Source organism: Coregonus clupeaformis, chromosome 5 (genome assembly GCF_020615455.1).
Source record: "Coregonus clupeaformis isolate EN_2021a chromosome 5, ASM2061545v1, whole genome shotgun sequence".
Lineage (NCBI taxonomy): Eukaryota > Metazoa > Chordata > Actinopteri > Salmoniformes > Salmonidae > Coregonus > Coregonus clupeaformis.
In genome coordinates this window covers 38,340,074-38,355,073 of record NC_059196.1, presented here as the reverse complement: position 1 = coordinate 38,355,073, position 15,000 = coordinate 38,340,074, and the positions used below count along the sequence as shown (strand labels likewise).

Below are 15,000 nucleotides of genomic sequence, written 5' to 3'. Positions count from 1 at the left end.
ATTATAGCGTCCGTTACAGCATGGGCAGCACCATTGCGGCTATCTCCATTATAAAGTAGTCCATTTTCTTCATCACGATTGGCTGATCCCTCCTGATGACCCGGTTGGACATGACTCCAACAGGGTCACCTGGAGGGATCAGCCAATGAAGTTGGAAGTCCCACCCAGTTGACTACATTAAAATGGTGGAAGCCCTCAATGGCTCTGCTCATGGTAATACTGCCTTTTGGCCACTAAAGGCCTCTATCATTCTCTATGATAAAAACACAACACCAAACACGAACATAGCTCATATCTCAGCACTAGATAATAATTGATAGCCTTGCTTTTGCAGGTCAGTAGTAGATCTATCAATAGCCTAAATAATATTATTATTATTATACCTGTTATACCTGTATTCTGCTTTCACTTGTAATTCGTGTATTATCATAGATAATTGACAGTGATGCTTTCTGAACTTCATGTTTCAAAATAGTGAATGGTGAAATTAGTTTAATATTGCCAAGAAAATTATGCGTGCACATGGATGGGGCCGGAATCCATGCCTTGTTATGATTCTGAATGGTCTGATAGCTATCAACAATGACAAGAAGCTGCCATGTGGGGAATCGTGGGTGGCTCGTTTCAGCTAGTTTTATCTTGTTCTTGACACCATGTCTTGTTTTGAGGTGTTTTGACTGCTTTCATGTCAATGTTAATATGGCACAAACTGTAAAGATGTATTTAAAAGACAACAAGTGCGCATTGTGCAAATGTATTTATGTTTTCAATAAACATTTGGAGACGAAATATTGTTTACATATTGTCAACAATCTAAGCCAACCCGGATCTGTTTTGCACCATAGTTGGGCACTCATCGGTTTTGTTGCTAAGTAGGCTAACCAACCCATCTATTGCACTATAATTGTGCCTTCCTGTATTATACTTATAGTTAAAAATGTATTCAATTCTACTGAGCCATTTACTTTATGTTCCTATTCTCTTATTGTATTATTCTTATTGTTGTTGCATTGTCAAGAAGAAACCTGCAAGTAAGCATTTCGTTGGAAGGTATATACCGTGTGTATCCTGTAGACCAGCGTTTCCCAAACTCGGACCTCGGGTCCCAAAGGGGTGCACGTTTTGCTTTTTGCCCTAACACTCCTAACACTCCTAACACTACACAGCTGATTCATATAATCCAAGCTTGATGATGAGTTGATTTTTTGAATTAGCTGTGTAGTGCTAGGGCAAAAACTCAAAAAACGTGCACCGAGTTTGGGAAACCCTGCTGTAGACTAATACAGCTTGAAACTTCAATTTGAAATGTATGCAAAAGCCTAAAAGACAAATATAGCCCCCCTCTCTCTCTCTCCCTCTCTCTCTCTCTGTCTCTCTCTCTCTCGCTCTCACACACACGCACACACACACCCCATCCCCTTCCTCTCTCACCGAGACACACGCAAGCACACACTCAGCAGGATTCTCTATTTACATTACACACTTGCTCACACAGCATAGCGTGCTTAACGGACTCAATAACGCCTAGCTTCAAAGTCCCTCCAGGCACCGTGCCCTAAAACACTGGCTGCACCTTCCGAACTAGGTTAATTTGCTTTGGTTACCGATTAGATCACAAGAAGACAATTAAACTTTCTCAATATATTCCACGATACATAGGCTAGCCTATCATAGACTATGTTCATATACAATTGGAAATGTAGTAATTATGGTGCATGGTGTAATACATTATGTTCCAATTAAGCTCTGTTCCTGAGGGTATTTAATCATGCATGAGTGAGTCAAATAGTAATAGGATAGAGAGAGAGAGAGAGAGAGAGAGAGAGAGAGAGAGAGAGAGAGAGAGAGAGAGAGAGAGAGATATGAGTGGGTGCCAATCAAAGATTTCGTTCGCGTGCGTTCTCTGGTCCAGAGGCACGAAAGGTCGCGAGCTTCGAGGATTTTCTCTGTCTGTCTGAAACCATACTTTACGCCGTTTTATCACGTACCCGTAGTTTGCGCTGCAAAGGCGGATAAACCGGCACGAAGGTTAATGCCTGCTAGCGAGCGAGTGGGCGATGCAATTTGCATCAGAGGCCGAGTCCGCACGATTCATTGACGGGGTTAAAAAGCCCCACACGCATGCAGAGCAGAGAGCTCACTCATTCACCCAGCCAGCCACTCAAACTCAGCAGAGCGCATTAACCCATATTTAGGCTATACTGACCGGGACAGAGTCAGAGAGAGTGAAATTAGACCAATGATATCAGATAAAAAGCCAAACATGTCGGCCTAAATACATTTACAAACAATATATTGCCTAAAATAAATTGCTCCTGCCTCCTGTAATATTGCGGAGCAAAAGGGGGGAAAGCAAAAGGGGGGAAATGCCCCACGGGACTGCCTTGCCGTTGTTTCATATTACTTCAGAGGTAATGCATTAAACGCACAGACGTAAAAGAGCACAAAGCCATTCCCAAGCTTGATTCCGCTGCTAGGCGTGTTGTCTACAGAAAAGGGACTCTCTCTGCCTGCACTAGGCACATCAGTTCAGGCAAGGGACGTAGTGTTGCGCTGCGCATTCTGCGTAAAAACCGGCGCGGTATCCATGGTGACAGTCAAGGCTTGGATCGCTTTGCCTGCCCGAGCACGCAGAACGAAAACAGCGTAACACTTTTTCGTGAGATAATTGCTGTTTTTCGCTTTCGTTTCAAGACAATTAGCACAATGGGTAGGTAAAGGCTTCTTGTGTTACTATTGATTATTAGATAAACTATCAAAACAATTTAAATAGCTTTTTGGTACGTGTGTGTGTGTGAGTGAGTGAGTGAGACAGAGAGAGAGAGAGAGAGAGAGAGAGAGAGAGAGAGAGGCGACAGGTTAGTTAACCAGCTGAAGTTAGCAGACTGCCTCCAACTAAATCAACTTTTGAAACACGACTTGAGATTTGTCAGCATGCCAAGCAGATGATGGTGTTATAGCAAACAGACAGCTGGAGAAGGTGGCATATACCGGTTTGCGTGTGTGTAGGTCTATCTATGTTGTGTGTGTGTGTGTGTGTGTTTGAATTGAATTGAATTGAGAGAGACAGATGGGTATGTGTGAGTGTGAGAGAGAGATGCATTGTGTGTGTGTATAGCCTATACGTGCATTTCTCTCACAATTGTGTTTATGCGGAATAGATGAGTTTATGAACAGCTTGTAACTCTCACACTAGAATGATTAATGGTTAAATCAAGGCTAAAATGGCCAAAATGTCATAGGGAAGGGGTTGTCATGCAAAACTTGTTCTCATGTATGAATCAGTCCAAAAGGGTGCTTCGTTCGGGAAGCGGGTAAGCAAGTAAATGACGACCTAAGTCTTCCTGTTGCGTTTCAGGCCAGGGAGGGAGGAGGGACTGCATAGAGGGGGGGATGGGTCTGTGTTTGTCTGTCTCGTGTGTGTACCCTACATACACGCATGCCCTTTCACTCCATTTCCCCCTGATCGTCTGCGAGGGCATATGTCTCATAGCACGCAGGGGTTACTTAGCAGATACCCTCTGATCTACAGTCAGCTTTATGCTCCCCCCTAATGGTCAAGGTTAAGATTTGGGGAGGGTAAGCTGAATCGTAGATCTGTGCGTAAAAGGCACCACACACCAGCCCTGCCTAGCAGGTACCCGCAGACAATAGCACCTGTGTGTGTGACATTCCCCTCGGTGCAGGCCATAGACTAAATACCATAAGCTGTACTGATTCATCTATTCATGTGGCACGGCAAAATTGATTTAATATGGTCAACATCATGCCATATATTTAGAGAGAATATTGAATATCGTTGTAATTCTAGACATTCAGTTACATAGCGTTGTTTAAATATTCCCTATGTAATGTTAAAGTGGAACTGACTGCATTTGAACTACTTTTCAGATATGAAACCAACAGACAATCGTAATATGTCAAAAATATAAAATTCCTAGTTTATGCTACAAAATCAACTTTATAAGAGGTTTTAAAAATAGGTTATATTTGACAAAAAATTCCATGATGTACAGTAATGCATTGTGGGCAGAATAGATGGATGCAGTTCAATGCATGAGTAATATAATTCACCAATACATTTGTTGGTAGTCCAAAAAATATTGCTATCAGGTTGTACATTACAACTGGCCTGGTACATTGTTTGCTGCCTCTCCACCCATTCGGGATGCACTGTTTCAGTTTCAATGACTCAATATTTTTGAACAAAAACGGACGACAGTAACTAAGGCAGGGAATGTCAACACAATCAAACTGGCAAGGGCGATGATCACAGGATAGTCATAACGTTGCTAATAGACTAGCATATGTGTCAAACACAAGGCCCGCGGGCCGAACAGGACACACAACCGAGGATAAATAAGTCAACAGTTGAGTCATTTACTTTTGTGAAATTACAGCCTGATTCGCTCGCATCGGTGAATTCAACTTCATTTGCGCTGCTTTCGTTTGCCCCGTTTACGGCGCGCAGCGGAGGGAAAGTGTACAGACCACATGCCACAGTCCTAGCTAGGCTACTCAAATGTTGCCGTCTGTCTTCGGTTTTGAAAGCTTGACAACGAATAACCAAAAAACTAAACCTGCAACAAAACACCATGCAAAGGAGAAACATGCAGGCCTGTTACAGCAAACATTTGAGCAGTAGCCTAGGCTGGCTAGTCAACTACAATACATGTTGAGTGCACCATACAGCAATGCTGCATTCAACCACACCGGTGATCCATGCAGTGCAACAAAAGGGAAAACCTGTTTGAAGTTTAAATGTTACAGCAACTGTTTTCCCACTCTATAATGTAATATAATTTCCACAAAGGCCTTACTGTACGTCATTCCCAAACATTCTATGAATTTATGAAAACGTGAAAACGACCATATCTAAGTGCTCGCTTGTCAGAAAATGTCAAATAAAAAAGGTGTCATATTCTTCCTGGAGGTGTATATGTATATGAACAGATTTGGATAAGATTTCATTTAGCTAAAACACTGTCAGTTCCACTTTAATAGAGAGCTAACATGGCTGCCACAGAACGTTGTAGTGTCATGTAAATGCATCATAATGCAGAAACCTCATTGGCCCAACTGTCTAAACACATGGCTCTGGATTTACCCTCCCAGTCACCTCAGACATGAACCACTTTCATCATGTAACAACATACAGTGCATAGACCCACTGACAGACCAGACTGGCCTCATTTGCTTTAGGACTGGGGGTGAACCTGATGGACACAACAAAACAAACATCTACCACCCCCTCCCACAGGACCACCCCCTCCCACAGGACCACCCCCTCCCACAGGACCACCCCCTCCCATAGGACCACCCCCATCCCACAGGACCACCCCCTCCCACAGGACCACCCCCTCCCACAGGACCACCCCCTCCCACAGGACCACCCCCTCCCACAGGACCACCCCATCCCACAGGACCACCCCCCTCCCACAGGACCACCCCCTCCCACAGGACCACCCCCTCCCACAGGACCACCCCCTCCCACAGGACCACCCCATCCCACAGGACCACCCCCTCCCACAGGACCACCCCCTCCCACAGGACCACCTCAACCTTTACTCAATAACTGTACAATATAGCAACCTTCCAGTCTGAGGCTTGAGACAAGGCCTTTGCATCTGTGCTATTCATAGTTCCATATGCATGACGTCCTGACAGTTCTATTTAAGATACAGTGAAACTCTGTTTGCATGCTGATTCATTTTGCTCCATATCATTGTATCATCACAGGAGAGAAAGAGTCTGTGGAGAGAGAGGAGATGGACCTACACATTCCCTTCTACCCTCTTCCAGAGGAAATACAACAGGTACTTTACACATTGCACGCATAGTTTCATGGCCCCCTTATCACTAGTAATTGCACACACACACACACACACACACACACATATTAACATTTTAGTCATTTAGCAGACGCTCTTATCCAGAGCGACTTACAGTTAGTGAATGCATGCATGTTTTCATACTGGCCTCCCGTGGGAATGGAAGCCACAACCCTGGCGTTGCAAGTGCCATGCTCTACCAACTGAGCTACACGGGGCCATAACACACACACACACACACACACACACACACACACACACACACACACACACACACACACACACACACACACACACACACACACACACACACACACACACACACACACACACACACACACACACACACACACACACACACACACACACACACACTCTCTCCTTCCTTTCTGGAGTGATACCCATTGTAATGTTGCCCTTCACAGAACTGTGTGTGCAGCTCCTTCTTTGTGTATCTTCTGTAATTTCCGGATGTTCCCAGAGAGAATTGGAGGTAGCTGTGAACAACAATGGACCCCCACCAGAGTGTGAGAGCGGCCATTCCGTGCCCACAGACAGACAGCCTGTTCCCCCCCCCCGTCTCACCACACAAAGGAGAGGCTCTGGGAAACTGGGTTATCCTATTTTAATCGTGCTATTTTATGGCAGAGTTCCACCTCTCTCTCTCTCTCTTCTCTCTCTCTCTCTGTCTTTCTCTCTCTCTCTCTCTCTCTCTCTCTCTCTCTCTCTCTCTCTCTCTCTCTCTCTCTCTCTCTCTCTCTCTCTCTCTCTCTCTCTCTCTCTCTCTCTCTCTCTCTCTCTCTCGCTCTCTCTCTCTCTCTCTCTCTACCCATCCCTCTCCCCCCACTCAGATTTTCAATCAGCTTGTAAAATACTGGATGCTCTGGGCTTAGACCCCTGTGGAGAAGACTTCAGCTCCATTTATTGGAGAGAGAAAAAAAAGAAGTGAATGTAAAACAAAAAACAAAGCTGAACAGACAACATGTGCCAATGTGAGAATAATAAGGGGTGAAATAACATGCCCATAGTGCTGTTGAGCCTGGGGACGTGGGGGTCTGCACAGTGGTTTAATGGTCGTCTGCTGAGAGGGAGATCACACAGCACAACACACACAAGTTCTATGCTCCCCTCTGTGCTTATCGCAGCTTTCACAAAGTGATAGGACTATCTATTCTGATTTTTTTAATGCTATTATTTGAAAATTACATTCCACCTTTATATGTGCTAATTGCCTTGTTTTCATGCTGTGGTTATTCATTCAACCATTTGTGCTGTTAATAATGACAAGGCAGCAGTAAGGATCCAACCCTGCAGCAGCTGGCTAGTAGAACTGAGCACCACTTCTTATAGAGCAGCTGATACTTTCTGTTCCATTTTGACGGCAGCAGTCTGCCAAGCACTCAGACTCACAATGTAACATGACAAGGTATTCACCACCATACATACACACACACACATACAATCAAATCACATTTTATTGGTCACATACACATATTTAGCAGATGTTATTGCGGGTGTAGCATAATGCTTGTGTTCCTAGCTCCAACAGTGCAGTAGGATCTAACACAGAGTGCTGCTACAGTGTCCCCACCGGTTGAAGAGCCAGCTGTAGTAGTGGTGAACAGGATGAACAGAGCAGAGCAAGGTTTTCTCCCGTTGTCTCTGCTCCATTAAGAGTGTCTCTCCACCAACACCAAGTCTGAAGAACAGTACCCACCCATGTAGCACTAGCTACAGTAATATTCCAACATCACTGCAATGGTAGAAATTAAACCATTTTTTAAAAGGCCCTTGTTGGTCAACTAGATACCTTAGCACGTTAGAGCAGCACCTGTTGGTAAACTAGGTACCTTAGCATGTTAGAGCAGCACCTGTTGGTAAACTAGGTACCTTAGCACGTTAGAGCAGCACCTGTTGGTAAACTAGGTACCTTAGCACGTTAGAGCAGCACCTGTTGGTAAACTAGGTACCTTAGCACGTTAGAGCAGCACCTGTTGGTAAACCACGTACCTTAGCACGTTAGTGCAGCACAGGCATGCAGGACTTGTTTCTCCTTGGCTCATGGATAATTGAAGATGAGTCGAGTTAGCTAGCTAGCACATTTAGATAGCCTGTTGTGTTTGACCCCTCGGCTGACCCCTGCTCTCTCTGTGTCTGGGTGTGTATCTAAACGGGGCACGGAAGGGTTGGGAGGAGAGACTGAATTCCACCCTGAGGCCTCTAGTCATGTCAGGATCACAGACAGGCTCAGTATGAGTGATCACCCTGATTATGGCATATACCACTTGCTATAGGCCTATGCTATACATGCAACATTACATAGGCCTATACTTTATGTATGCATACAGGACCGTCATACCATCAGAATGATATCAACTGTACAGCGATATACTGTAGATCGCCTACAGAGTGCTATACAAGTCACTGTGTTAAATCATGCAGACTGTAGAGTTTAGCAAAGTCACCCTGACTTGATCTGTCTGTGAAGTGGTACAGTAGTAAACTTTCTCTCCCTCTTTTTGTTCTGCTCCGTGTTTACAAACACAGGTGGATTCCTCCCGTCTTTCCGTGCCTCTGTCTGTTGAAAGGAGAACTCTTTTCCTCTCCTTCTCCCTCCCTCCGTCCATCCATCCATTTTTCATGTGAGCGTGGCAAACTCTTCCAGTGAGAGGAGAGAGACACACAGGAGGTCCCACTGATGCCTTCTCTCTCTCTCTCTCTCTCTCTCTCTCTCTCTCTCTCTCTCTCTCTCTCTCTCTCTCTCTCTCTCTCTCTCTCTCTCTCCCTCGCTCCCTCGCTCCCTCGCTCCCTCCCTCCCTCCCTCCCTGAATAATGGATAGTTTAAAACCAGACACACTCCTCCTTGTACCTCAGGAGGTCGGGGGATAATGTGTTGTGTGTTCACTAGTGTAGCCCCCCCATCTCTCTGTCTGTCTCTTTCTCTATCTCTCCCTGTCTCTCTCCATTCCTCTCTCTATCTCTCTCTCTCTCTTTCTCCCTCTCTCTCTCTCTCTCTCTCTCTCTCTCTCTCTCTCTCTCTCTCTCTCTCTCTCTCTCTCTCCTTCCTCTCTCTCTCTCTTCCTCTCTCTCTCTCTCTCTCTCTCTCTCTCTCTCTCTCTCTCTCTCTCTCTCTCTCTCTCTCTCTCTCTCTCTCTCTCTCTCTCTCTCTCTCTCTCTCTCTCTCTCTCTCTCTCTCTCTCTCTCTCTCTTTATTTCTCCTGCCTCTACCCCTCCTCTGCTGGATATCAGTTCTCCTGCAGGGTATAGCATCAGTCCTATAGGTCCAGCAGGGTATAGCATCAGTCCTGTAGGTGCTGTGTTGCTCTCCTCAGGTGTCCCAGCCAGCCTTCTTTTGTGACATGAGCTGATGAGTTAAGCTGATTAGGTGAAGTGGTGTTGGATCCGGCTCACTCACACCTCTGGACTGTGAAACAGGTGATGCAGGGCAGGCAGCATTCTGCTCAGACCTTACCTGACACCTGACTGAGTTCAGCACTAGAGCAAGCCCCACATTAGACCTAGCTCTTCACTTCTCCTAAATTGTTCTTGGCTTCTATATGTTTCATTTGCAGTGTTGGTGTTGGCAGCCCTGAATGTAACTTTTTTGGAAATATGCAAATCATGGTGAAACTGATGTGTGCTCTTCTTACAGCCAGACAGGCTGAGGTCACTCTCACAGTGTAGACACACAGACAGACAGGCTGAGGTCACTCTCACAGTGTAGACACACAGACAGACAGGCTGAGGTCACTCTCACAGTGTAGACACACAGACAGACAGGCTGAGGTCACTCTCACAGTGTAGACACACAGACAGACAGGCTGAGGTCACTCTCACAGTGTAGACACACAGACAGACAGGCTGAGGTCACTCTCACAGTGTAGACACACAGACAGACAGGCTGAGGTCACTCTCACAGTGTAGACACACAGACAGACAGGCTGAGGTCACTCTCACAGTGTAGACACACAGACAGACAGGCTGAGGTCACTCTCACAGTGTAGACACACAGACAGACAGGCTGAGGTCACTCTCACAGTGTAGACACACAGACAGACAGGCTGAGGTCACTCTCACAGTGTAGACACACAGACAGACAGGCTGAGGTCACTCTCACAGTGTAGACACACAGACAGACAGGCTGAGGTCACTCTCACAGTGTAGACACACAGACAGACAGGCTGAGGTCATTCTCACAGTGTAGACACACAGACAGACAGGCTGAGGTCACTCTCACAGTGTAGACACACAGACAGACAGGCTGAGGTCACTCTCACAGTGTAGACACACAGACAGACAGGCTGAGGTCATTCTCAGTGCAGACAGACAGACAGGCTGAGGTCACTCTCACAGTATAGCAAATAGCATTCTAGTTTGCTCTTTTTTTTGGTGTTAATTCTTTCCAATGTGTCAAGTAATTGTCTTTTTGTTTTCTCATGATTTGGTTGGGTCTAATTGTGTTGCTTTCCTGGTGCTCTGTGGGGTCTGTTTGTGTTTGTGAACAGAGACCCAGGACAATCTCTCTCTCTCTCTCTCTCCCTCTCTCTCTCTCTCTCTCTCTCTCTCTCTCTCTCTCTCTCTCTTCTCTCTCTCTCTCTCTCTCTCTCTCTCTCTCTCTCTCTCTCTCTCTGGGGTCAGTGCTCAGACAGACAAACAGATGAAAGATAGTTGCTGACTGCCCCTGTCTGCTCTTGCCTGTTTGTTTCCGTGCTGTGCTCTGTGTGAGTGAGTGATCTGATGCGTGGTCATCGGTCGAGCGGGGGCTGACATGCAGCCAAAGATGATTCTTTCCCTGCGACTGCCCTTTCCCTGCTCCCACGCAAAGAGGCAAGGAGGCAGCGAGAGAAGCAATAAAACAGGGCTACTCAGCCAGGCGTCAAACATGCACCCGGTCTCCCTCTCCCTCTCCCTCTCCCTCTCCCTCTCCCTCTCCCTCTCCCTCACCCCCCATCCTTCTCTTTACCCCTCACCCCTGTCTGTTGTGTCACTCCTGGATCCCTAGCCTTGCCCCCCCCTGTCTCACCCTCTGACTGCCCCTACCTCTTCCACTGTACTCTACTGTAACCCACATTCACCCCATTGTACCCCCCCCCAACAGACACACACACATACACACACACTTCCTCCATTTTGCTTTGTCACCTCTTTTGCCACACCACTTAATCTCCCCTGTCCCCTGTCCCTCCCCCTCCTGCCATTCGTCTCGTGTGATGTGTGGCACAGTGTGGTCCAGATGAGAGGAATCTATGCCTTGGCTCATGCTACACTGAGCACCGGGGGGGGCTTTATCTCTGTGAAAATCTACAAAGCAGCAGTCACGAATTGTCGTCTCGCTCAGACACACACACACTCACACGCACGCACACACACATACACACACATGCATGCTCTCTCTCACACACAGCCTCAAAGACATAATTTAGGGAAATTAGGAAAAAAGCAAGGATAAGTCGTTAACTACTTAATCCCTTCTTAAACTCTTACGTGATCTGTCGTGTCTGTGATGCACAGAGAGAGAGAGAGAGAACGAGAGAGAGAGAGAACGAGAGAGAGAGAGAGAGATAGAATGAGAGTGAGAGAGAGAGAGAGAGAGAAGGAGAGAGAAGGAGAGAGAATGAGAGAGAGAGAGAGAGAGAGAGAATGAGAGCGAGGGAGAGAGTGAGAGAGACAGAACGAGAGAGAGAGAGAAGGAGAGAGAGAGAGTGAACGAGAGAGAGAACAAGAGAGAGAGAGAGAACGAGAGAGAGAGGAGAGAGAGAGAACGAGCGAGAGAGAAGGAGAGAGAGAGAACGAGAGAGAAGGAGAGAGAGAGATTGAGAGTGAGAGCGAGAGAGAGAGAGAGAGAGAGAGGAGAGAGAGGAGAGAGAGAGAGAGAGAAGGAGAGAGAGAAGGAGAGAGAGAGAGAAAGGGAGAGAGAGGGAGAGAGAGAGAACGAGAGAGAGAGAAAACGAGAGTTGAGAGAGAGAGAGAGAGAGAGAGAGAAAGGGAGAGAGAGAGAACGAGAGAGAGAGAAAATGAGAGAGAGAACGAGAGAGAGAGAGAGAGAGAGAACGAGAGAGAGAGAGAGAGAGAGAGAGAGAGAGAGAGAGAGAGAGAGAGAGAGAGAGAGAGAGAGAGAGAGAGAGAGAGAGAGAGAGAGAGAGAGAGAGAGAGAGAGAGAGGGGTGGGGTATAAAAGAGAGAGAGACAGAGACAAAGGGATACAAAGAGAGAAAAAGAGATGAGAGAGAGTAATAGTAATATGATTCAGGTAGTGTGTGAGACAGTTTAAATTTTTTATTTAAGCTTTATTTTAACAGGGAAAACAAATTGAGACCTAGGCCTCTTTTACAAATGTGCCCTGTATATACAACATAAATATACACATTATACCCAAACATACTGTACACACATTGAAAAACAAAAACTCAGTCATGGGAAGCACAAGTAAAACATAACAAATCACCCAGAAAAACAGTTACATTCCTCCACAAATACGTCCCAAATCAATACTTTAAATTGCCCGAATGGCACCAGAACATCAAGATGAAATGTATTTTGAATTTTATTCCAGAAATACGGTGCATTAAAACTAAAAGCAGATTTACCTAGTTCGGTGGAGACCCTAGGAACCTCTTTAGTTAACCAATCCTGTGAACGGGTTAGGCAACTCCGGTGCCTATACTTCAACAGCAAAGTTAGATAAGACGGAAGTTTATGAAGTAGGGCCTTGTAAACACAAAGGGAATCATGTAAAATAATGTACGGGTCTTTTAGCGAAGTCCAGCCAACCTTTTTGATACAGGATGCGGTGATGAGTATCAAAACTGTCATCTGTAAGAAAACGAAGGGCACTATGGTAGATGGGATGAGCTCTTTTGTTTTAGTGGGTTTTTCTCTAAATCCCAGGCCCATAAAAAAATCAGTTGATTAAAACCGCAAAGACAATTTCAGGGATAGCTCCGTAATCCTTCAGGCAGCTAAAAACCTGCGACACCCTCATGGAATCTCTAACTAGATTGATATGCGCAGTCAGTTAGGAACAGGGATGGGGACTGGTGTGTGTGTGTGTGTGTGTGTGTGTGTGTGTGTGTGTGTGTGTGTGTGTGTGTGTGTGTGTGTGTGTGTGTGTGTGTGTGTGTGTGTGTGTGTGTGTGTGTGTGTGTGTGTAAGGGGTAGAAGAGGAGGTGGAGAGGGATGTCGATTTGGGATGTGTGTAATTCAGGGGAGTCTGCAGGGGGTCTTGATTTGGTTTTAGGAAAGGGGGGAGGTAGATGTACAGTTGTAGCAATGGAGGCTGGTGGGAGGAGCTGTAGGAGGATAGGCTCATTGACGGGATCATTGTAATGCTGGAATTAATGGAACAGAGTCAAATATGGGTTTCCATATATTTGATGTGTTTGACTCCGTTCCATTAATTCCATTCCAACCATTACAATGAGCCCGTCCTCCTATAGCTCCTCTCACCAGCCGCCACTGAGTTGTAGGTAGGATGGATGGTGGACATGGAGGGGTTCAATTTGGAATTTAGGGTTGAGATTCGATGGCTGGATTGGGTGTGCGGGTTGTAACTGGGTTGTAACTGGGATGGTGCCGAGATTGAGAGGCATGGTGGTGGTTGTTGTGGGGAGCTAGATGGGTCAACTGTATTGATATGTTGAGAGTGGGTTGGGTAGGGTAGGATAGGGTAGGGTTGGCTAGTGTAGAGGAGGGTAGGGTAGGGTAGGATAGGGTAGGATAGGTAGGGTAGGGTAGGATAGGATAGGGTAGGTAGGATAGGATAGGATAGGGTAGGATAGGGTAGGGTAGGATAGGATAGAATAGGGTAGGATAGGATAGGGTAGGTATCGTAGGGTAGGGTAGAATAGGGTAAGATAGGATAGGGTAGGTAGGGTAGGGTAGGGTAGGGTAGAATAGGGTAGGATAGGATAGGATAGGGTAGGGTTAAGGTTGGGAGGGTTGCTTGGGTACGACAGAGAGGAAGTCTGTTCGTGAAGGGGGGTGGGGGGTCAGTTGGCAAGGGATGTGTGGAGGCTGATTTTGGGTATAGGGGTGTATGTGTGTGTGTGTGAGAGAGAGACAGAGAGTGCGTGTGTGACAGTGACCCACTTCTGCCAGTGGGATTTGAGGAGACGGGTAGGGGCAGCTGCGTAGAGGATACGAGAGGAGGATGAGAGGGGAGGAGGGGAGGAGGGGAGGAGGGGAGGAGGAGAGGAGGAGAGGAGGGGATTCTTTTAGGTGCTTTGTCTGTAAAGTGCTTCATCTCTGTCCCCTGTGCATGAGACAGTGGCCCCAGACACACACACACACACACACACACAAACACACACACACACACACACACAAAAGGCAAAAAGGCTTCCTGTAAATGAATCATGGACGTTATCCTCACAAGACACCATCAGCCAGTACACTCCCTTCTCTCTTTAACTCCGCCCTCCCTAAAATGTAGTAGAGGGGAGCTCAGCTCCACCTCCCACCCTTACCCAACTCTCCTGCTAGGCTAGGTGTAACATGTATTGTCCCGGACCTTCTATTTTCGACTCTCTATCTCTCTAGCGCACCTGCTGTCTCGACCTCTGAATGCTCGGCTATGAAAAGCCAACTGACATTTACCCCTGACCTGTTGCACCCTCTACAACCACTGATTATTATTTGACCCTGCTGGTCATCTATGAACGTTGAACATCTTGAAGAACGATCTGGCCTTAATGGCCATGTACTCCTATAATTTCCACCCGGCACAGCCAAAAGAGGACTGGCCACCCCTCAGAGCCTGGTTCCTCTCTAGGTTCCTGCCTTTATAGGGAGTTTTCCTAGCCACCGTGCTTCTTCATCTGCATTGCTTGCTGGGTTTTAGGCTGGGTTGCTGTATAGCACTTTATGACATCTGCTGATGTAAAAAAAGGCTTTATAAATACATTTGATTGATTTATATTGTAGTAGAGGGGAGCTCAGCTCCTGCTAGGCTAGGTGTAACATGTATTGTACTCTGGGTTCTCAGTGGCCAAAGCAGCAGAGATACATGCAGAAACCATCTTACTGTTATTGACGTGAAGCCTATTTTTGTTACTGTAAAGAGCGTTTAGGCTGCCGTCTTCACCGTAACGATGTAGCCTAGTGTATCAATGTATCATTTCAGTCATCTTTATGATTAATGCTACTGCTGTCTTTACAGTAAGCCTGAAAGG

The 15,000-nt window shown here is 46.3% G+C and overlaps 1 protein-coding gene across 1 annotated transcript in view; it reads left to right on the top strand.

The window, feature by feature from the left end:
- The first annotated feature begins 2,629 nt into the window (after positions 1-2,629).
- The window catches only part of lekr1 (leucine, glutamate and lysine rich 1), a 178,938-nt gene continuing 166,567 nt past the window's right edge, over positions 2,630-15,000 (top strand). Inside the window, exons 1-2 of the mRNA XM_041876949.2 lie at positions 2,630-2,710; positions 5,740-5,816. Of these exons, the coding sequence (XP_041732883.2) occupies positions 2,707-2,710; positions 5,740-5,816 (81 nt within the window). The 5' untranslated portion in view covers positions 2,630-2,706. The remainder of the gene's footprint in view (positions 2,711-5,739; positions 5,817-15,000) is intronic.